Genomic DNA, 23,615 nt, shown 5'->3' on the forward strand with positions numbered 1-23,615 from the left:
AGACTTATTGCTGCTCTCTGCCCTGCCATGTTACTACACCCCACTGGCAAGGAGGAATCATGACCCATTTGGGCTTGTGTCTGAGCCCCATATGCACTCTTATTGAAGCCACCCAAAGGTTCCTCCTCTTTTTACAGACCTCCAAAAACTTTTCAGATTTCATGCTTAGGATGTATTTTAACAAATTGTATTAAGCCTTCTATTCCTACTACTACTGTATTTGTCATTGAACAGCCTCCTTTTATCATGCTCCCTGTTAATATGTCTTCTGACTGGTATGATGACCCAAGCATATATGCTCTACAATTAATCTCTAATGATTTAAGCCATCCCAAGCATTTGATTGCATCCCTTATCTTGGGCATTACTGCACTCATTTCTGTTATTTCCTCAGTGGAAGCTTCCACCACTGCCCTTGTTCAAGGAGCTCACACTGCACAGCATGTAGATCACCTTTCTAAAAATGTATCCCTTGCTCTCCTGACCCAGGAACATATATTGATAAAGGGCTAGAAGCTCGTGTAAATGTGCTTGAAGAAGCCATCCTATATATTGGCAACCAGCTGCAAAATATCTAAGTGAGATTCAGAGCCAAATGTCATGCTGAATTTAAATGGATCTGGGTTTCTTCCCTCCCTTATAATCAATCAGATATCCCTCGGGAGAACATACGGCAACATATCTTTGATGTTTGGAATCATTCAGACATGGCCATTGATCTAAAAACATTACATCAACAAATTATGGATATTAGCCATTCGGGTTCCTCCCTTTATTCGGCCTCCTCTGTAGCATATTCTTTTTATAAAGGAGTTTCATCCTTTATTTCCAACAATTTGCTACATATCCTGAGTGTCTGTGGATTTGTCCTTGCCTTGTTCCTTGTTGTTCTCTTCTGTTTCCTAGTTATTTTCAGATCACTAAACCCTAATATACGTCAAGTTCCGATTGAATTGAAGTCACTGCAATTAAAAAGAAAATGGAGAAATGCAGGAAGCCATCAAAGCCATGACGTTTAGCACAGCTCGTCACTAGCTCTGACAAATCACAGCAGGTTGTCAGGAGGATGGAAATTCCACACTCAGTTTCCCCTATGTGACTCAAACTATTGCAATCAGTATCCTTATTCAGCCCCAGGGAGACACAGAAAAACAATACAGGCTCATGGCAAGAACAACCAGTCACAGACTACCCACTATCACAAAATAAACCCCTAAAAAAACCCATAGTACAGAAACTTCCCCTAGAATCAGCCCAGCAAAAAACCAGCAGTTAGTGAGTTAATGCAAGTTTCTAAATTCCCCAGCAAGAATGTACCTGGCCTGGGTTTGTTCCCAAACTCCCACAGACCAAGGAAACAGTGAAACACAAGGAAAACAGGGGAATGACAAATTACAGAACTGCGTTCCTATTGACCCTATAGCAGAAAGAACGGCAAACATACTTCTTAAAAATAGTGAAAAATGAAAGAAAATAATGGGAGCAAAATTTGGACCAGACTGATATTACTGTATCTTATTTGATGTAATCAACTACCATAAATATCTTCTTGATTAATGATAGGTATGAATAGTGTAAAGTAACAATATGCATGATTTAATTAGTTAAAATATAATCAACTATTATGCTTAGCTAGGAAATGATGTTCTTGTACCTTAGGGTGGCTGAAAATAATAAGTTCCAACTAAGCCATTCCATAATGAGTAATTTTTGATAAGCTTCTTTGTTTAACCATAGTAAGATAATTTTAAAATGCCAATCATATGATATTTTAAAAGTTAATATGTGTTTTTTAATGTATGGGAAAATCAAAACATGTATGAGATCATAAAGAAAAAAGGTATAAAAATAAAAATCAGCAGATGGCACTAGAAAGAACAGCCTCTGTAATTCCACTTGCATTCTGGCTTATTTTCATTTCATTTTTGCCACGCCATCCCACCTCCAGAAGACCCCCCAAGCAAGGAGTGGGCTCTTCAGAGCCATCCTGAGGCTCCCAGTGCTGTGAGAGGGACCCCAGAGGGAGAACACGTGTATGCCCTCCCTTCTCTGGAGGAAAGGCCAAGCCGGGGGCCCGGGCTTCTCTGAAGGGACAGACTGGGCAGAGGGTCACAGCTCCCACTGAGGGCTCAGCTGGAAGAAGAGACAAATGCCATACAGCGGGGAGCAAAGAGGTCAGTTAGGGCTCCAGAGGGGCAGCTTTTCTCCTTCTGAAAGCTGGCCACACTAGCTAACATTTCTGCAGTGCCTGAAGGTAGGCAAAGTGCCCTCTGAAGCAGATTTCCTTTGATTCTCACAAAGACTCTGTGCTGTAGGTGCCATTTTTTATCATGGAAGAAAAGGAGACCCAAAGGGATTAGGGGACTTGGCCAGAGGCCCAGAGCTAGGAAAAAGCCAAGGCAGAATTTGAATTCAGGCCTTCCTGACCTCCAAGTCCAACATTCTAGTCATGCATCACCAAATGCCTCCCCCCACTGAGGATTACCTCAGGAGACAGTGATGGCCCCAGCACCGGGAATCTTTAAGCAGAGACTAGCTGGCCATTGACCCAGAATGCTCCAGTGGGGGTCTCTAGCCAGCTCTGGTTTGGACAAAGTGACCTCTGAGGGCCAGAAGCAAAGACTCCCAGAGGCCCCAGGGTGACACTTGCAGCCCTGAAGGGGGCATGGTCGGGGGGGCTCAGCGGGTTGGTGACAGGCTGTCTGGTACATCCAGGGCTTTCTTCCATGGTTCACCCATGGGAATTGTCCTGGGTCCCTTCTGTGGTAGGAGCCAGTGTTTGGGGAGGGCCCTGCTGCTCATCCCCAGCTGGGTTCTGTCATTGCCCTCCTGAGCAGAGGAGATTGGGGGAGGAAGGACCTAGGAACCAGCACCTGGGGATCCACAAGCACTTATAGGTGCCTAATACATGCCAGGCCCCGGGGTGGGTACTGCAGATAAAGGAAATGCCAGGATCTTTAGCCTCGAGGAGCCTATGCTCTGCTGGGGAAACATGGAAGGAGTCAAAGGAGAACAGGGATTAGCCCTAGACTGATGACACCCTGGGGAGAGGGAATCCCCCCTGGAGGCAACATCCTCCCCCTGCAGGGTGGGTGTCCTCAGCTCCTGATCTCACAGAGTTCTCTTGGCTATCGAAGGGGAAGCAGCTTGCCCAGGACTAACTAAGCAGCTGCTAAGTGTCTGAGGCAGAACTCACACCCAGTGTTCTTGGCTCCAAGGCAGGCCTCTAGTCCAAGACAAGGTATTTAGGCAGGAAGGTCATCATGGATCTTTTGCATTCCTGGCTGGTCATTGCATTGATCAGAGGTCTTAATTCTTTCAAAGTTGTTTGCCTTTAGAACATTGCCTTTATTGTATAAATTACCCTCTTGTTTCTACTCACTCCATTCTGCATCAGTTCATACAAATCTTCTGAAGAGGCTGTTCTTTAACTCATTGTGTTCAATGTTCATATCAGTGACTTGGATCAAATGGAATAATATATATATATATATATATATATATATATATATATAAAGAGCTTTGTAAATGGTGAGCATTATTGTTCTACTGATTCTATATAGAGAGTGATATAACTTTGAAACTTGAAACAAAAGAGAGAGAAAGAACAAATTGGGAGTATAGGGATAGTAGACATGAAACAATGAGGAATCAGAAGTAGCTCAGCAAGCTGGCACAGTAGATGGAATGTGATAAGATGAATGTTATTGGGGATTGATATCAAGTTCTACCCTTGAATACAAAAAGTCCAAAGCACAAATAAGCATCGGCCTCAATGGGGCAGTGACTGGTCACCAAGCCAAAGGAAAACAGTTGAAGTAACAAGGGATGGTTGATTTAAAAAAGGGGAAATTGGAGACAGAATTTTAATGTCATGTTAGATTGCAGTTAGTGACCTTGGGTATGTCTGAGAGAACTATAAGCATAATATCAGTCAGTAGGGTAAAAGGGTCAGTTGAAAAACCTAATGCAATCTTTTTTTTTTTTTAATCCTCACCATTACACCTTAGAATCAATACCATGCACTGGGTATTAAATGACTTGCCAAGGGTCACATAGCTAGGAAGTGTCTGAATCCATATTTGAACCCAGAACCTCCCATCTCCGGCCTGGCTCTCAATTCACTGAGCTACACAGCTTCCCCTCTAATGCAGTTTTAAAAGAAGCATGTCCACTTCCAAGAATGAGATAACCGTCCTTCAGTACTATCAGATGGCATGTGGGGTATTGTATTTAGTTCTAGATGACACAATTTACAAGGGAATCAGTGACCTGGAAAGTGTTCAACCAGATTGATGAGGGGCCTGAAGGTCCCTGAAGACCAATTGAGGGAACTCTGCATATTAGCCAAAGGAATAGAAAGCTTTGAGAAGTCACGTGACAGCAATTTTCTGGACCCTTATGGGGAATAGGAATTAAGAGTGTTCTGTCTGGCCTCAGAGGGCTGAACTAGAATTATAGAGGCAAAAGGTGATGGAGAAAAATCCTTTAATTTGAGGAGAAATTCTTTAAGAAGTTATTATTAAGTCATGTCAAACTCTACATGACACCATTTCTTAGCAGAGATACTGGAAGGGTTTGCCATTTCCTTCTCCAGCTCATTTTACAGATGAGGAAACTGAGGCAAACAGGGTGAGGTGATTTTCCCAGGGTCACACAGCTAGTGAGTGTTTGAGACCAGATTTGAACTCAGAAAGATGAATTTCCTGACTCCAGGCTCCATGCACTCCTAGCTGTCATTTAATCATTCATTAGAGCAGTTCAAAGTAGTCTAGGCTGTAAGAAGAAGTGGGCAGATCTCCATCCCTCATGAGATGCTTTTTCAAATCAAAGGCAAATGAGCAACTGTTGAGGATGTCCTAGTGGGGATTCCTTCAGTGGTTGTGTTGGACAAGATAGCCTCTGAGGTCTCTTTCAACTGTAAATTCTGGACTTCAGTGAAAACTCCCTAATACATACAGCTGTCCTGTCTGTAAAATGCTTAGCACCCATATTAGGCCCTTAATGGCTTCTTTTCTCCCCTTCTATCTTCTCCTCCTCTTTGGAGGCCGAATGACCATTTGTCACATTGAGAGAGTTGGACTTGACAATCACCGTCTCTTCAATTCCAAACTTCCATGCTTCTTCCTGCACGTTCAGCTGCCAGCTGTAGAGGGATTTGGCCGGCTCTCCTTGACCCCAGAGGAAAGATCTTAGAGCAGTGAGTCAAAGCTGCAGAGATGAAGAATTAGGGCGATTGTCATGGCAAACTTCCCACCAATTACAGTGGTCCAAAATTGGAATAAGGTTACCTTAGCAAAGAGGTTTCCAAACAAAGGGTAGATTGGCCTGGGCTGGTTGACCCTCTCATCCAATCCTGAGCTGCTGTAGGATGCTTGGAATGTAAAAGGTGGTAGAAATGGCCAGACACCAATTACTGGGAAACTACTTTAGGGACTGATTAAACTGAAAGCTAGCTTGCTGTCTGGAGCCAGGGAAGTAGTAGGGGTCCTTCTGTGCTCCAGGAAGGCCAGGCCACCCCTGAAACTGATGCTATATTCACTTCTGGGCACCAAATGTTAAGATAGAGATGGACAAGCCCCCATCCACGAGGCTGACCTTCAATGGCTCAATCAGCCAGGAAGGTAACCCGGAGCTCTCATATACCAGCTATAGCAAGAGGGACCCCAGGAGGCTGGTGTATCCATCATCAAGGGCTGCCCTCTGCCAAGTGAGCAGAGGCTCATCACCCCAGGCTTGGCCACAGGGAGATAAGATTTCTTTCAGGCTCACACATTCTGGGTGTCCATTTGGTAAAGGCAGAGAAATATAGAGGGTGGAGGAAAACCTACAAATCACAGCTATTGAAACATTTGTTTCCTGTGGCAACTCACAGTTCCAGCTGAAGGAATCGATCAAGTGAGAATTGAGATCGAGCAGGAAAGAAGCCGTATGGAAGAACCTGCAGGGGCCTTGGGTGGAAGCAGGTCAGCTTTGCTCTATGTGGCCCCAGTGGGGAGAGCTAGGACTGAGGAGGGAGGTTGGAGGGAAGCCAATGTCAGCACAGCCTAGGGGAGCCCTCAGAAGCAGAGCTGTCCAGCGGGGAAAAGAGGCCACATAAGTGACAGTCATGGATAAGCGGAGGCTGAGTGACCCTTTAACACACATGCTGTGCCATCTGGGAGCAGACGCCCTCTGCCATCTCTGGGACTTTGTTGCTCAGACAGTGCTAGGCTGTTCGCCCACTTGGCTCCCATCACAGCCAAGGCCACTCAGCCCTCAGAGGCTGCTGCAAAGTCTCTCCTGCAACAGAGCACATCTACTGACTGCCAGGTGCTCAGCTGCCCAAAGAAGGAATAAAAAGCTGCACTAGAGGGGAGGAGGAAGGGATCAAGTGACTACTCTGTGCCAGATACCATGCTAAGCTCTTTACAAATATCCTCTCATTTTATCAGGGACAATGGATAGAGTTAAAATGTTCAGGGACCCCCTGGAAGCACAAGGTCCTCCCACCCCAAGTTAGGGTCCTGGTAAAGTCCTCAGTTTCCCCATGAGATACCTTCACTAAGAAGCACCCCCAAGGGAAGTTTGGGGAAGGGATGCTGCAACCACCATCCAAAAGGCAACCCAAATATGGGAGGGCCTTTAGTTTTGAAATAGGAAGACTGGGTGTGCCAGTAAAGCTCCTTGGGGGCCTGCAGGGTACCTTCTTGAAGCCATTTTGGGAAGGGGGAACCCAAAGGAAAGTAACTCTGTTCTGTCCCTCTGCCAATCAGAGGGAGACAATATCCTATAGAGAGACCTTGGGATATTCTGAAGGGAGCCCAGCCTCAGTTATGGGATTTCGGGTATCCAGTGGACTTTGAATGAATCACTCAGCCCCTGGGAGTCTCCCATTTTTTCTCATCAGGATATAAAGGGGTGTGTTAGATGACATTGATGGAGATCTGGGCTCTTCTGGTCTCTGCCAGCCATAAGCCTTCATTGCCTGGTCTGAGAAAGGCCCACAAGGACCATCAGGCAAAGAGGGAAAGAGCTCGGGTCCTGGAACAAGAAAAGTCATTCACTGTCTGGCCAACCACATCAGCCTCTTTGGGCCTCATTTTGTAAGTAGAATGGGAACATCCTGTAGGGTGTCCCATGGTTGGAGATGAAAGAAGGACGTTGAATCCAGCTACTCCAGCTCCCTCTTTTTACATATGGGGAAATTGAGGCCCAGAGGGAAGTGAGTGTCAGCATATGGAAGCAGAAATAAGGCCTTATATGAGGATAATACAGGCGCTAACTTCTCCTGGATCAATGGTTAGGGAGAAGCTATTTACATTTTGAAGTGCTTGTTAAGGGGATAGGTGGGGAGCAAAGAATGATGGGAGCAGAAGGGTTTCCCTTTTTTGCCAGAGATCCCTCAGGCACTCAGGCTGTCATTACCCAGGAACTCTTCAGAAGAAGGATGCTTTAAGTACATACACAAAGCAAAATCCAGGGGACTTCAAAGAAACCGATTCTATTGAAATAGAGTTACCAACCCTTTTTTTACAAAATAAATTCATAGATATCAGATTAAAGACTGCTGGATTTGAATGAGATGGTTGATGAGAGGCAGCAAGGAGCCAAAGTAGATAGGGAGGACACGGCGTCTGGACTCAGGAAGATCCAAGTTCTAATTTGGTCTCAGACACTTACTAGCTGTGTGATCCTGGATAAGTCATTTAAGCTATGACTGTCTCTGTTTCCTGAACTTTTGAGTGGAAAGAATAATAGCCCCTACTCCCACATTAATAACATAGTGCCTGGCTACTAATCATAATAATGAGGATGATAATAATAAAAATAATAGCATTGGTGTAACACCAGTCATATGCCGTTTATATAGTATATAGCTAATGAATGTTTATTCCTTACTCCCCTCCCCAACTCAGTCACTAGATTGTGTACCTCCTGGGACCTCTCTGGTGGTGGGATAGTCCAGGACACAGCACTCCCTCCCCAGTGCTTTCTGCTCATCTGCCCTATTGGCACAACCACTGAACCATGAGGCATCCTTCTCCCCAGAATGTCAGGAACCCCCCTGTATATCTGTAACAGAAACGTTTCAAGTTGGGCTTCTGGTGTTTTGTTTTTCCTGAAGACGTAGCCTGGTGAAGAAGATATAGGCCAGTCACTCAGCCAGCTCTGTCTCCTCCTTGTCTTTCTACAGAGAACCTGATGAAACTTGACATAACTATTTGTAGCTCCAGCTTTGTCATAGAGAATGGCACTGTGGTCTTCACGTGTAACTCAGAGAATGAATATTTGCCAGGTATTCGGTGGTACTTCCAAAACAAGATAGTGATTTTCAGACAGGATGACTCTGTCTGAGCATGGTCTGAGCCTCACCATCATGCCTGTGAAGGGGGAAGACAATGGAGCTTATCAATGCAAAGTCTCAAATCCATTCCTTGCCAATATAAGTGACTTATGCAACCTGACTGTCGTTTGTGAGTGACTCTGAATCTCCCCCCTCTCCCAATCCTTTCTCTAACAACGACTGACATCTCATCTTTTTTGTCTTTTCATAGATGGACCAGAGCAAATCACGATTCTTCCAAAGCCTGCTCATGGCCAGATTGAGGTCATATTCAAGGAGGATCTGACTGTAGAGTGTCGAGCTAACTCTCAGCCACCGGCCCAGTATACGCGGCAATTCAATGGTTCTTCTATATCTGGAAATTCCTCTATGTCTGGAAATTCTTCTATATCTGGAAATTCTGGAAACACGTACACAATCTCCCAAGCATCTTGGGAACATTCAGGAACATATATGTGCACAGCAAAGAACAACATGACCAATGCAACGGTCTCTACAAACATTACAGTCAGGGTGATATGTAAGTCATCTCTCTCTTCCCTTAGAGAATAAGTTTCTTGGATTGGCTTAGGGTGAGACCCCAGGAGGAGGCATTCAGGCCAACTCAGGTGGGCAGCTTTTTATGGCGATTTGGGAAAAGTCAGGTTAAAAAAAGAACCTGGCTCTAGGGAATGAGGTCAGACTTATAGTTAATGCCAATCCATTTCCTGCTACCTTGTTCTTGGTAGAAATGGAGACCAACCTCTTTTTCTCCTGTAGTAATCTTAGAAACAGTCATGTACATGTTCAAGATCATCCTCATTTTGCCAACATTGTGCAGAGCATGGTGCTAGGCACTGAGAGAAATACAGGTTTGGCTAAGACTCCATTTCTACTTTCAAGGACCTTATGAGGTAGTAGGAGGATGGGCCTCTAGCATAGATAACTGATGCACAATATTATATGATGTTGCATATTCAGATATTGCATGATCCAGCATATTTAGACCATGGCTGCAAATAAAGTATTGTGGGAGACCTTGGAAGAAATCCATTTTCCTTGGTGGGTGGGCAGAAGAAACAATGTCAGATTTCAAAGAACATTTATCACTTGATAAACTCTTATAAAGGATGGGTTTTAAAAAACAGGGAAGACTTCAATAGGTCAGAGGAGAGGAGAAGAGAATATTCTTCTTCTATGAATAAGTAGCCTAAGCCAAGATGCAGATGTGAGAATATGTAGTGTTTTTCCATGTGCAGAAAGTAGACCAATGCAACCTGAGGAGACAGTGCATGGCCAGGGAGTCTGCCATTTTGGAAGGGACTTGAATGCCAGGTTAAGAACACCAACGAGTAATTGGTAGAATATAGGAAGGCCCCAAAGCCTTATTAGCAGAGAGAAGAGATGGTCATACACATCTGGTTGGCATATGTCATTCATCAACACTGGGTAGACCAGTGAAACCAAACCTTACACTCAAGGGTCAGACTTTGGTTGAATGTAACCATTATCACATCTCTAATTCTGCTGTGGCTGGGTCCAAACTACCTGGATGGGTCAAAATATGGGGAATCTAAAGTTACTTTTTGACTCCTGAATTCCAGGCAAAATTAGCCTCATCTCCTAGTTGAGGTGGTGAGAATATAGGTAAGGGAGCGGTGAATAGGCTGGAGTCAGTATCCAAGTATATTTATAGAATATTGTCATTGACAGACCAGGCTAAGTAGCAGAAGGAAGAGTAGAAAGCAGCTCTCCAGCACAGAACTCTAGTACAAACACTCCAACAAAGGTCTAAGAAGAGTAAAAGATCAAGTAGAAAAGAGGATGCTTTTCAACCAGAAAAACCCACTGAGCCATTTTTCCAGCCCAAATTAGAGCATTTATAAAGGCCGAAGTCTGGGCACATGAGCTAAGCAGAAAAGTGACAAGAAAATGAGACTGAATGAGGATGTGGGGAGGAAGTGATCTTGGATGCCTCATAGATGAGCCTGATATGACTTGGGGAGCAGGAAGAGGAGCCCACAGGCAGGTATACAACCTGAGCTATGGAATCAGTGCCTACTAAACAGGGAACTTGTGTAGAGGGGTGAAAGCACTTCTGGGCCTGTAGAGTGAACAAGGAGATGGTATTTTACCCCCTTTCTGTGTCTGGGGGTTGCAGCTAAGTAACCAGGGCAGAGAGCTTAGAACAAGGGGAATCCTGAAATAGTAACAGTAATGATCCCACAAAATTAGCAGCTATCACCAGAAATGAATGAGGATATTGGAATATGATACTCCAAAAGGCAAAAATACGGGCTTACAAAAAATAATAATATACCCACTAAAACATAGGGAAATTGGTTATTAATGAAATAGAAGACTTATTTATAGAGGAGTCAGTGAGAAAAGAGAGAGAAAAATATGAGAGCAAGATGGAAGGAAATGCACACTTTTTATAATTAGAATGTAAAGTAGATTAATTTATCCATGAATGAAAATTAGATTATCTCAGCCATAAAAAGGAAGACAATAAAGTATATTAAAAAAACAATAGCCATGGGACAGCTAGATAGAACAGTGTGCCAGTTCATTTTACTCAGGAAGACTTGGATTCAAGTGTGGCCTCAGAGACTCCCTAAGTGTGTGATCCTAGGCAAGTCACTTAACCCCAATTGTGTAGCCCTTATCACTCTTCTGCCTTGGAAACATACTGAGTACCAATTTTAAACAGAAGGTAAGGGTTTTGTGGTTTTTTTAATAGAAAAATTAAAGTGTATACAAAATCTATTATGCATCAGTTATAATGAAAAAAGCAACAGGGTAGAAGCAATCTTGATCTGAGAAAATATAATAGCAAAAATGTACTTGATTTTAAAAAATAAGCAGAGAAACTATATTATGCGAAAAGGCACTATGTGAAATTTAACAAGGAAGGCAAATTGAGGCAGGCTTCTCCAAACAAAGTTATTGTTTATTAGTTGGGATCTATAAACCAATAAAGCAGGTCTCTTGGCACTTCAAATATTCAGCCCTCGTGACTATTCCTCATTTGATGAATACAAAAGAATACAGCCTTAGTATTTTTAATAAATTATATTGGCCCACCTAAAGTTTTTTTCCTTTCCTTTGGCCCCCTCTTCAAAAAGTTTTCCCATCACTGATCTAGACCATGCTGCTTCCTTTTCTAACTTGGAAAATTGATATCCAAAGAAGAGAAGGAACTTGCCAAGATCCCACAGTGACAAGGAGAGGATTCTAGTCCACCTCTACAGATTTCAAATCCAGAGCTCTTTCTGCTATAGTCTTTTAGGAATAGATGTGAGAAACTCATTTAAAAGTTTTTGCAAAGAAAAGTTTCATCATCAGAATGGCATTTAACGAAGGTTGGATTTGAACAAGGATTTGAAGTATGAATTAGAGACATGAGAGACCAGAGACAGGAACACTGGTCAGAAAATGATTGCCATAATCTAGAAGAGATGAGTGGAGTTGGAGTAGAGACTGAGAAGTAGATGTGAGCAATAATGTCCAGGTAGAATCAATAGAAATAACCCTAACGTTTGGGAAAATATCATAGCAATTGATCAGATGTGAGATTTGAATGAAAAAGAAAGTCAAAGATGGTTCCCAATTTGAATCTGGGTGCCTGGGACATTGATGTGCCATCAACAGACATAGGGAAGGGAGTAGAAGGAACAGTGTGGGGAGGAAATGAAAAGTCCAGAGATTGAGTTTGATGTACTTGCCTAATATTCAAGTATCTCCATGGGGATATCTGGGCTCTGAGGAATAATGACCAAATCAGGTTCATTAATCAATGTGCATTTTTTAAGTATTTATGGAGTTCCAGGCAAAGAACACAAGCTCTAGGCATTTCTCATGTCTGGAACCCCTAAAGAACACTCACCTTTTCTCTTCTCTGTCCACAACAGAGGCTTTGGGAAGCTCACTTTCTTTACTTGTCTCCTTGTTCTCTTTGAGGGTCATTGCTGGTACTGTGATTGGAATCCAAATTCTAGTGGCTTGTATTTGTAGCTGTCATCTCTGGATGGCTAATACATTCTGCCTAACAATACCAAAGTAATTGCATTGTTAAAGTAAGAAAACAAAAGGATATGGACTATATAGAAATGAACATAAAAGAAAAAAACACATAGCACAGGTTACGAAGTTTTGCAAACCTGGAGATGATCTCACTCACCATTTGTGGAAAGAAATTAAAAATAAATACCAGCGAATATTAAATAAAAATTCTAACTGAGTATCCTAGTATAAAACCAAAACAAAATTAAAAAAAATATTTGCCCAGGCACATATTAGATTGCTATTGATAAATTTAGATGTTAAAATTCCTTTCATGAAAATTTCAGTTTCAAATATTGTTTAAATAAAATTCAAAAATTCTCAAAATTAAAAATTATACTTCTCACTTCCCTTGTGGAGGATGAAATATTAATTCAACATTGGCTTTTCTCTCTTCTGAAGAATGAGATTCTGAGGATCTAAAAGCATCTTTAGTTCACTTTAATTACTTATTAGTCGATCGTTACCTTGCTCAAATGGACTAGACATTTCACTCACATTAAAAGCTGTAATAAGTATAATTAAGCAGGTATAGTATTGAATAATAGTTACAAAATGATAATGGACAGTTATTATAATCAGCTAAAACTGTCAGAGGTTAAACTGATTAGCAGGCGGTGGATGGACAAATAGAGGCAGCTTAATCCAATGCTGATTTATTCCTTGTAGAGGTAGGGAGAAGAATAGAAGGATAGAAAGTAGGAGTTAGGAATATGATAGGAAATCTATTAATCCTCATACTCAATATCTAAATAACCCCCCTCCCCCTGCCACAAACTAACTCCTCATGGAGTTTTCTTCTTGCCTGCAAACAGACTTGACTTAATCTACACTCACTGAGTAAAGATTTAACTTCTAATTTACTAGCCTGTTCTAATTTATAAATCTTCTTAAAGCAATTTATGCAACTCAAAGGTCCGATTCTCTTCACAGGGAACCTGAATGCAGCCCTCTGACTGCTGATAGTAACTGCTCTTTAGCTCCCCCTGTGATTCTGAAGGGAAAAGCTCTCTGTAAATCAGACTTTCTAAACTCTGTTTTTCTCTACTCTAAAATAAACAGTATGTAAAATCCCTAAAATCTTCTTTTGCTATCAGAGAAAGATCCAGCCAACTGCTCCCAGCAAGTCAGAGAGACAAGACCCCTGAGGAAGTCAGAGAGACAGGACCTAGAACTTTCCAACTGCCTCTCTTTTATCTGGGTCTCTTAAAGTAAAGGAGTTCAGATTTATTTCTTCTGGACTCTTAAAAGAGAGAGCGGGAAAGGGAAAAATCCTTTCTCTAACCTAAACCTCTGCTGCTAACGAGACTATGTAACTAATTAAAACTCATGATAATCAACATTACTATTTTTAAAAGAATTTATTTCTGATTTGTTGAACTCTTGTGCACTTACCTGAGATCTTCCACTGGTTCACAGGAATATGCATCCTCTCTTTTTTCCTGTCCAAGCAGGGTGGGGGTGGGGACAGGAGGAGGAAACAAAGACTGGAATGTGAGAGACAAGAGCCCTCACATTCTGCCTCTTCAGTTTTATGGCTGTGGCTGTGGATAGAATAACAAAGGGGTACTAGTTGGTTTAGTTTCTCAGTTTTCCAGGTTTTCAGATACAGGAAGTCCCCTGGCTGGGCTGTGTGGTGGGTCTTCTGCCCATCCCCAGTGAAGGTTGTAAGGGTGAAAAAGGGGTCTTATGGGTTGAATATATTAAAGGTGGTCACCAGAGGATTGAAACGATTATCAATCCTCAATTAAGAATAATCTCAAATCAAAATTGACTTTTATGGAAATTTATTTACATGAGAAGGGAGAGAGGAAGAAAATAAGAATCTATCCCACTGATTAGTCCAGACTGATCTTAACCCTCAGCTGAGGTTTAACGGGCTGGAGGCCCAAAGATGAATGGAGCAAACTTCATTCACAGAGTCAATAAAAGGAAGTTTCTTAATAGAAGTGTAGGAAGATTCAGTCTTTACACTCATGACGTGAAACAGTCTTGGTCACAAACCAGCAAAGCTCCCTCAGGTCCCTTCTCCAAACCAGAAGCAGCCTCACTCACTCACTCAACTCCCTCTTTTAAAGGGGTCATGTATGGTCACTTCCAGTGCCTTCCCTTGGCCTGCGTGTCCAATCACAATAGATGCATTCTCATAGAAAGTGTAGGGGGCGGTGCATTGATTCTGATTTGTTACTCACTCTAGCTCACGTGGGTTAGGACCTCCCAGAATTGGAAGGTGCTCTCACCTTTGGTGATTAAATCTAAAGATGGGCAGTGTAGACTTAATCTAATTATCACAAGGCTTAAGGGAGGGTCTTAATGAACAGGCCCAAACTATTTAGAGAACTGTGTAAAGTATGTGTTTCAGGGTCTAAGAGGAAGTCAGTAGTGAGGAAAGATCTGCCATGAAGGAGTTCAAAGGGACTCAGCCCCAAATTAGCTCGAGGGACTATTCTAATTTGAGTGAGCCCAATGAGGTGTGCATGGACCCCATCAATCTTTGCTTTCTCAAAGAGTTTGGTAAGAGTCTTTATCAGGATCTGGTTCATGAATTTCCTTTCCTAAGTACTGAGGATGCCAAATGGAATGAAGGTAGTAGGTTATGCCCCAAAGCATTAGCAATCATGGGAATAATCTGTGAGGTAAAAATGGGACCATTATCATTTTGATAATGTGATCTGGGAAGGCCAACCCTAGCAATTACCTCAGTAAGAAGGGCTTTTGTTACATTCTGCCTTTTTATTTTCTGTTGGGGAATGCCTCTACCCACCCAGTAAAGGCATCTATAGGGGAAGCTGGGTAGCTCAGTGGATTGAGAGCCAGGCTTAGAGATGGGAGGTCCTAGGTTCAAATCTGGCCTCAGACACTTCCTAGCTGTGTGACCCTGGGCAAGTCACTTGACCCCTATTGCCTAGCCCTTACCACTCTTCTCTCTTGGAACCAATAATGATATTGGTTCCAAGACAGAAGGTAAGGGTGTTAAAAAAATAAAAATTTTAAAAAGGGCATCTACAAAAACTGAGGACGCTATACCTTGTACCTTCTGCAAGACAGTAGGTGAATAAAACCTATTTTCCAATCTTTCCTCAGTATTTCAATGGAATGAAAATCTCAAACCTCTTTCCAAAACTCCAAATCCTTCATTTTTTTTAACTTTAAACAATCTTTTGAAAAATTTTGAGTTCCCACCTCTTACACCTTCCTCACTTATCATGAAAGCAAGAACTGAGATGTCCTGTGTACATATGAATTTATGCAAAACATATTGTCATAATTAGCCACTTTGCAACAACAACAACAAAAGGCAAGATAAAAAGAAATTGAAAAAAGTGTTCTTGGTCTATATTCAGACACCATCAGATCTTCCTCTGGAGGTAGAGAGCATTTTTCTTTATCATAGTCCTTTGGAATTGTCTTAGATCATTGTATGGATCAGAATAGATAAGCCATCAGTCTCTTGTGAAGATAGGATTAACTCTCCACTAGTCTATTTTTAGCTAAACAAATCAAGAACTTAAAGCACCCCTACTTTGACACTAGGTAAGAGTGTTAAAAAGTCATTTACTAGAGGGGCAGCTGGGTAGCTCAGTGGATTGAGAGCCGGGCCTAGAGACGGGAGGTCCTAGGTTCAGATCTGGCCTCAGACACTTCCCAGCTGTGTGACCCTGGGCAAGTCACTTGACCCCCATTGCCTACCCTTACCACTCTTCCACCTATAAGTCAATACACAGAAGTTAAGGGTTTAAAAAAAAAAAATTAAAAAAAAAAAAAAAAGTCATTTACTAGAGTAGAGTAAACTCACACCTCCAAAGGTCACTGCACACCACCCACCCTTAGGCAGTGCTAGGCAAATTGAAAGACTGTGATTAGTTCCATTAAAATGGGGGAGCAAAAGGAAGTGACATTGAGAAAACTGCTTTAAAAAAGCCAGCTGGAGGACTCAGTCATTCTCTCTATCTTCATTCACATTTAGTCCGTGATCCAGACTAGAGGAGGAGACCTTTTTCCTGGATCCTTCATCAAGCTTGTGGAGGTGAGTGGAATGATTTCTTCCTTGGTTCTTTGGTGAGTAGACCCTCTCTGCTCATTTCCTCTTTGGTGGCACATTCTCTTCAGCCCTGATTTGTGGTGAGATTCTTAGAGGTCTTAATCTAGTGTGCAAGTAAGGTTCTTGGGGCATTCTTCAGCTTCTCCTGGTTCTTTGGATTTTGACTTCCTAATTAGGACTTTGGATTCTGATAAGATTCCCTTTGGGATTCATATCTGCAGTCTGGAGACATTAGGATTAAACTTAGGGTATTGGTAGATAGGCAATACTTTCTGTCTCTATCTACATTTTTCCAGTTTCGCTCTTTCTGCCTCTTTAAATAAAGCTGCTAAAAGTCATTGTGACTTAAGCTGTAATATTTTTAAATTGGTGACTACAATATTACTTTAGAATTCTTATATTTAGCATAAAACCTAAATTTAAATTTGTAAAAGTGAGGCACCAGGGATGTTAAAATATAACCTAAATGGTTTGTGGGTACACACTGGGTTGAAGGAGAGATAGGATCAACCAGGATAGGGAGACTAGGGTTCACTGTTTTAACATTTACAGGAATGGCAGTTGGCCCAATGGACACCCAGCTCACCCTAGGCCAGGGCCTATGGAACCAGCAGGCAAAGGTAAATTTTTTACAGTTTAATTGAGAGTAACTGAAAAAAGGATGGGATAGGGGATTCTACACTTGAAAACCTAAGGGGCAAACCACAGGGGGCAGGGGAGAACTTAACTACACTATTCTAATTGACCTAAGTCAGGCAGGGTCCAAAGGAGCAGTACTGGAGTCACAGGGAAGGCTCCCTCAAACCTGGTTCTAGCCAGATTTGATCAGCACAGCTAATGGGCCTGAGGGTGGCTTTGGGTTCTCACGGTAATCCAAGGATGATCACAGGATGCCAAGAGCCAAGGTGATCCAAGGTACCCAGGTAGAGAGAGTAATCTTGAGATGCTGTCCACCAGATCCCAAACCACTTCCCCCTTGGTACAGCTCTGCAGGTCTTGTCCACTTGCTGAAAGCCTTCACCTCTCAGGATTCCAGGGAGTCTGGATGCAGGTTTTCCCTAACTCTGAGATCTCTCAGGGTTAGCAACAGTTTGTCCAACCACTAATGGAGTCTCTCTCAGAGTACAAGCCCACTTCCTGCTCCTTCATTCCATCTTGGAATCCTCCAGCCCTTCCTGCTAGGTCCAACACTAATACTTAATTAATTGCTAAATAAACCCTCACTACAAATTCTTACATTCTTGAGGTAATTTTAATCATAACAAGTGGATATTGGTACACTTAAAAAAAAAGGAATAGCTAAGTCATTCACATTTGATCTTTATACAATGTTGCTTTTACTATGTATAATGTTCTCCTGGTTCTACTCACTTCACTTTCCATCAGTCCATGGGAGTCATTCTAGGGATTTCAAAAGGCATCTTGCTCATTGTTTCTTATAATACATTAGCATTGGCTAGGCTGTTGTAAAGCAATGATCAATGAATTCCCCATTTAGTCCATAGACCTCAAATTCTTAAACTCAAAAAAACAATCAAATATGTGCAAAAATAAAACAAACTGCAACAAAAAAAAAACAAGATACAACTCAATATACAAAATTGGGTAATGTAATTTCCAATTGGAGGAATGTTTAGGGGCTTTCAAAGTTGGGAGATGGAAGAGGTAGGTTTCAGTGTCCTCTATTCATCAAATAAAAAGAATGGGGTTGAAAAGAATGCCACTTCTGTGCAAAAAGGAGTCATGTAATGATGAACTGTAGGAACTGGACTCAAGCAATTCAAAATAATAACTTTAGAAATAATAACTATTATAGAAATACTAATCCAAATCAGGCAAAGTATAACTCACATGAAAATACCCAACAATCCAAAAGTGGGGCTTGTCCATGCTATAATCATGGTGAGAATGTCCCTCAGCCTGGAGGAGCCCAAGGAAATACCCAAAGATCTTTATGAAGGTGTTGGTGGGGAGTGGGGTATTAGGGTACTGCAATCAGAGGATACAACCTTTGATTTCCCAGACCCTGAAGTTTTAATACCAGTTATCCCTATTCACTCCCCTCCTCCCCCCTTAGTGGTCAACATCATGTAATCCTGAAAATTGAAAACACTTATTATAATTGTCTTTTAGGCACTGGGACAATTCAACCAGCCTATGACGATCCATTCCAAGTTCTTTTAAGCACTCCAACAGCTATCAAAATTCAAGAAAAGGACTCTTGGATCCATTGCTCACATGTAAAGAGAGCACCTTCTATTGATAATGAGTGTCTGGATCCTATCTTATTGTATTTGCTAATTGTTTGTTTTAAGATTTAATTTTATTTTTAAGTTTATATATTAAGTGAATGCATAATATTCTGTTACACTCTGTCACTTTCTGTTACTGTGTTTTAGCTATTAGTTACATATTCTTTTGCATTGTCTTTATTTGTACCTTCCTATACTTGAACCTGAGAAAATACCTTTATAAAAGTATACAAACTAATTGGACAAAACTTGTATTAGTGACCTTTAGATAAGTTGATGTGCCTTTTGTGATTTTTGGGAATTTCGTATTTCTTTGAATGTCCATTACTTGATGTACTAATGTTTTATAAAGTTGTTACCTTTATGAAAATCATTTGCACTCACACTGTGGATCACGGCCAAGTTAAAAAGAAAATGGATCTCATTTTTTGGTGAGAAACCTTTGTATTCTACCTCTCCTTGGCTGGCACAGTGTCACTGATTGTAAGCTATATATTTTTGATGTTTAAAACATTTTTATTGTTTTTTTTCCCTCGTATGTGCAATAAAGCATTTGAGTTTTCTTTTCTCTTTCATTTTTTGAACTCGAAGAACATGTTAGTTACCAGTATTAAGTTTTGGGTTTTTTTGTACTAGGGCAAGTTTAAAATGTCCATTAGCCCTAATGCCAATGCATACATCCAAATCTTTAGCCTATAGAAACCTGCCATTGATTGTTTAATATTAATGGACTTTCTTAATGATTCTGACTGATTCCAGTAGAAGGGAATACAAAAAGAGCCACTGCACAGAGCCAAAGAAGCACAAAGCTAACCTTCATACTGCCAATCAAACACAAGGTCAAAGAGACTAAAACCAATCCGATTGGGATTGATGAGATACTGTGCCAAAGCACAGAGGACTTGAACTTGTTTGAGGCTCGAGGTTGTGGCTGTTTGATATATGTTAGACCCAGAAGATCCACATTCTACCAAGCATCTCACTTTGGCTGCCATCTTGGCTCCTGTATGCCTGAGAATAAAAAGTAAAATCAGACCAGAGAATGCTATTCCCCAATTTGCTGCTAAAAGCTAGTTCCTTTTCTGTCTCTCATAGTGTGGCAAACTTTCTGTAGTCCTGGCTATTGATTTGGTAAGTGAATAAATAGCTTAAATAATTTTAATTGGGCCCTGATTTAAGGACCTATTATAAGTTTATTTTTCCTTTACTTACAGGTTTATACAAAAGACATTGCTATCTTATATTTTATCCAGAAGTTATTTTTCATTTTTTCTGGATTTTTTTGATATTTTTGATTTCCTTTTGCCAAATGATTCTTATACTTCATAACTCACATATGTATCCCTGTGTGAACCCTGTGTTTGTCAATGTCCTCCTCAGGGGATAATATATTATTATCATATAATGCAAAGTTTAAATTCTTTTGAGAGTAATTATAGGGTAAAAACTTGCTATCTCCCCGAATTCAGAAGGTAAACTGTTTGGAGAAGGCAGCCATGAAGATGCTTGCAGGAATCACATGCTACACCAAAAGATCCAGAGTGAACTTTAGGATATGCTAAATGGAACCAAGGGGTGGGGGGTTGAAAGCATTTATTTTGAATGTACACTTATGCCAATGAGGACTGACCCTTATTGGCTTTTTGTCAATGCATCTAATGCTGCTTTTGTTCTTTTTCCCTTTTATTTCCCTTTTATCCCCAAATTATTGTATATACCTCCAGATAAAGTTATGTTTGTTTATGTTTAGATGATTCCTTTGAGGCAACTAGTTCCCCAAAGGATTCCAGGGGGGAATGCATAGTTGGAAGTCTACCTCAGGGCTACATTCCCCAGAATTCATTTCCTTTGCATCCTCATGTATGTTGGGTTGTTAAAAGTTTCTGCAACTAAACCCTCAGGGTCTTTTTTTAATGCTAAAGCAGCTGGAAAAATACTCTTTTTCTCTCACTTTACTTCCTTTTACTTTGAGTTATTATTATTATAATAATAATAATAAATCTCATAAAAGTAGTATTTAGAGTAGTTGAATATTTAATTTTAATCTTGCATTATAAAAAAGAAAAAGAAGGAAACTAATCTTGATAATAAGAGTTGTCTTAGACAATGAAGCAATATCAGCACCAAATCTATATCTACCAGATGGCATAGCATCCAAATGACTAATGAAGAAATTACATGAATTATAGGAAAAAGAAAAATTATACTAGTAGGTGACATCACCTTTCCCCTCTCAGAATTATATACATCTAACAAAAAAAGAAGTTAAGGAGGTGAATAGAATTTTAGAAAATTTATATATATATATATATATATATATGTAAGATCTCTGAGGAAGACTCAAGAGGGACAAGGAAGCAGCAGAGGCTAGGGCCATGGGCGCCTGGCTCAGGCCCAGAGGGAGGAGCAGCAGGAGGCGGGGATGGAGCCCAAAGGGAGCTGCCCCAGCAGCTGCTTGAGCCTAGCACTGGCCAGTCTGAGGGAGGGGATCTGCACGAGGAGGTGCAGGCAAGCCGCAGATGAGAAGCTGGCTCTGGGCCTCTTCTTTTTGGAGATGCTGGTCCCACTACGCCAGATTATTGCCAATAGAAAGTAAAATATTGACACGCAACCTGGAAGTCTACCGTTTAAGAACCTGAAATTAGGGACTTTATTCTAATTTGGACATGGATAATCGAGGAGCAACAAGCTCCAATGGGCCAAATACTGGGAATAAAATTTGCCAGTTCAAACTAGTACTTCCGGATGAATTCGCTGTTGGAAAATCAAGTCTTGTGCTTCGATTTGTGAAATTCCATGAATTTCAAGGGAGTACCACTGGGGGTGAGAACACTTTTTTTACTCCACTGAATTTATTCCCACACCGACTTAAGTCATGTTTGTATGATCTTTGTTATTTAGAGTCTTTATTTAGAATGCCTTGATAGCTTTCCTAAGGAAGAAATTATAGTACTTTCACTTCAGAATGGTGATTAAAATGAACATTTGTGGGCAGTGTCCTTCAAGTGATTCAGTAATAGATAGCTGCTTAACTGAAGACAGCAATATATTCTTTTACTTTGATTCCCATAGATTTATCACCTTGAAGGGTATGGTGCTGTAATATGCAAGATTGTAGAGTTAGAACTAGAAAAAAGCCTTACAGGCAGGCCATTGTGTGTAACCCTCTCACTGAGGTTCCAGGTCAGAAGTGTCAGGGCCAATTATGAATTAAGGCCCTCAGACTCATCCCAGAAATAACATATTTCCATTGTATGTGGGCCAAGCGATGTAACATTAGGAAGAGCACATGCTGAAGGCCTGCTTTGTAGCTAACCTGATGGCTCTGAAATGTATTTAATCTTTCTGAGATTCTTCTCATCTTTAAATGCTTGTAGATACTTCCTGTACAACAAAAGATGATATTGGTAACTCTTACAAATTGTTATCATCAGCATAGCTAGAAGAAGTATGCTCAGAGGGAACAGTACCAAACTGCTTAGGATGAAATGTCAAATTATAGGTACATATATATATATATATATATATATATATATATATATAAAACTAGAGGTAAAAAAAGAGGATAATATTAGAGAAATGGGGAAAGAGACATAATGGAGTAAATTTATATTCCATAAAAAAGTACATGGGGGAGGAGGGGAGAAGACCAATACACTGGAAGAGAAAAGAGGTTGGAGACAGGAAATACTTTATTCTTACTTGCTTTGAAATTAACTCAAGGAGGGAAGAATAATCAGATCCATTGGGGCAGAAAAGTGATTCGTGTCCTATAGAGAAGGAGAAGGGTAACAAAGGGACTGGAGGGGAGGGAAGCAATACTAGAGAGGGGAGAGTGTGTGGGGTAGCTTAAAAGGACCATAAAGAAAAATAAGAGGGGGGTATAACAATGGAAGGGGGGAGAAAGGGAAGTAAAATAAGGGAGGGGACTAGGGGGACTGATTAAAAACAAAACACTGGTGTAGAAGGAAATAATGAAAAAAGAAAAGGCAGGACAAGGATAGTGAATCAAAATGTTGGGGAATACACACCTAGACTATAAGTCCTGCACCACCCCCTTGGACAAAAGGAGTCAGACAGAAGATGGAGGTGGTTTCCCCCATCAGAAACTCTATAATGTTTATCTTTGCGCCCATGCGTTGCTATTTTTAAAAATTTTTTTAAACATTTATTAATATTCATTTTTAACATGGTTACATGCTTCATGCCCCTACTTTCCCCTTCACCCCTCTGCTCTCCCCCCACCCATGGCCGATGCACATTTCCACTGGTTCCATGCATTGCTTTTGCCTCACCTAGAGAGGTGCCCTCTCTCATGAGAAAGAAGAAAGAAACTTTTGTCTCTTCTACTCTCCCTTTGGGACTCCAGATTTTTAATTTGAGCAATGAAGGATTCTTGTTTATTCCACAGAGTGGGAACCAATGACTGAAGACTTCAGCACATCATCTGGCTCTGGTCTGGAGCAGCCTGCTCACAGAGGAGGAAACCAGGAGGGCTAGTCAGCTGGCATGTGATTTTTCTTTCTCTGACCTCTTACTATTATTATTATAATTTTAATAATTATAAATAATTGTATTTTAAAATTAAGATATGGTCTACAGGGAATTTTAATCAAAACAATATCTTTTAGCAAAATAGTTTCCTAGTGTCTCCCTATTAATTAGATTTATTTTGACTTTTGCTTTGTCTGAGATCATGATTGCTACCCTGATACTTTTTAACCTCTGATGCAGTCTAATAGATTCTACTGTAGCCCCTTATTTTCACTCAGGGTTACTCTGTTTCAGGTGTAATTCTTACAAACTATATCTTGTTAGATTCTGTTTCACAATCCATTCTATTATCTGTTTCCATTATATGCTTGGCATTCACATTCACAGTTATGATGACTACCTCTGTATTTCCTTCCACTCTATTTTCCCCCTTTTATCCTTCTCTCTTTCTCTTTTT

General features: G+C 41.0%; 1 protein-coding gene across 1 annotated transcript in view; it reads right to left on the minus strand.

Annotated features, from left to right (window-relative positions):
- Positions 1 to 5,001: 5,001 nt before the first annotated feature.
- Positions 5,002 to 23,615, minus strand: part of GRIN2D (glutamate ionotropic receptor NMDA type subunit 2D) — a 39,878-nt gene continuing 21,264 nt past the window's right edge. The window contains exon 8 of the mRNA XM_044668525.1: positions 5,002 to 5,171. Coding sequence (XP_044524460.1) covers positions 5,002 to 5,171 — 170 coding nt within the window. The remainder of the gene's footprint in view (positions 5,172 to 23,615) is intronic.

This window comes from Gracilinanus agilis, chromosome 3, assembly GCF_016433145.1.
Source record: "Gracilinanus agilis isolate LMUSP501 chromosome 3, AgileGrace, whole genome shotgun sequence".
NCBI lineage: Eukaryota > Metazoa > Chordata > Mammalia > Didelphimorphia > Didelphidae > Gracilinanus > Gracilinanus agilis.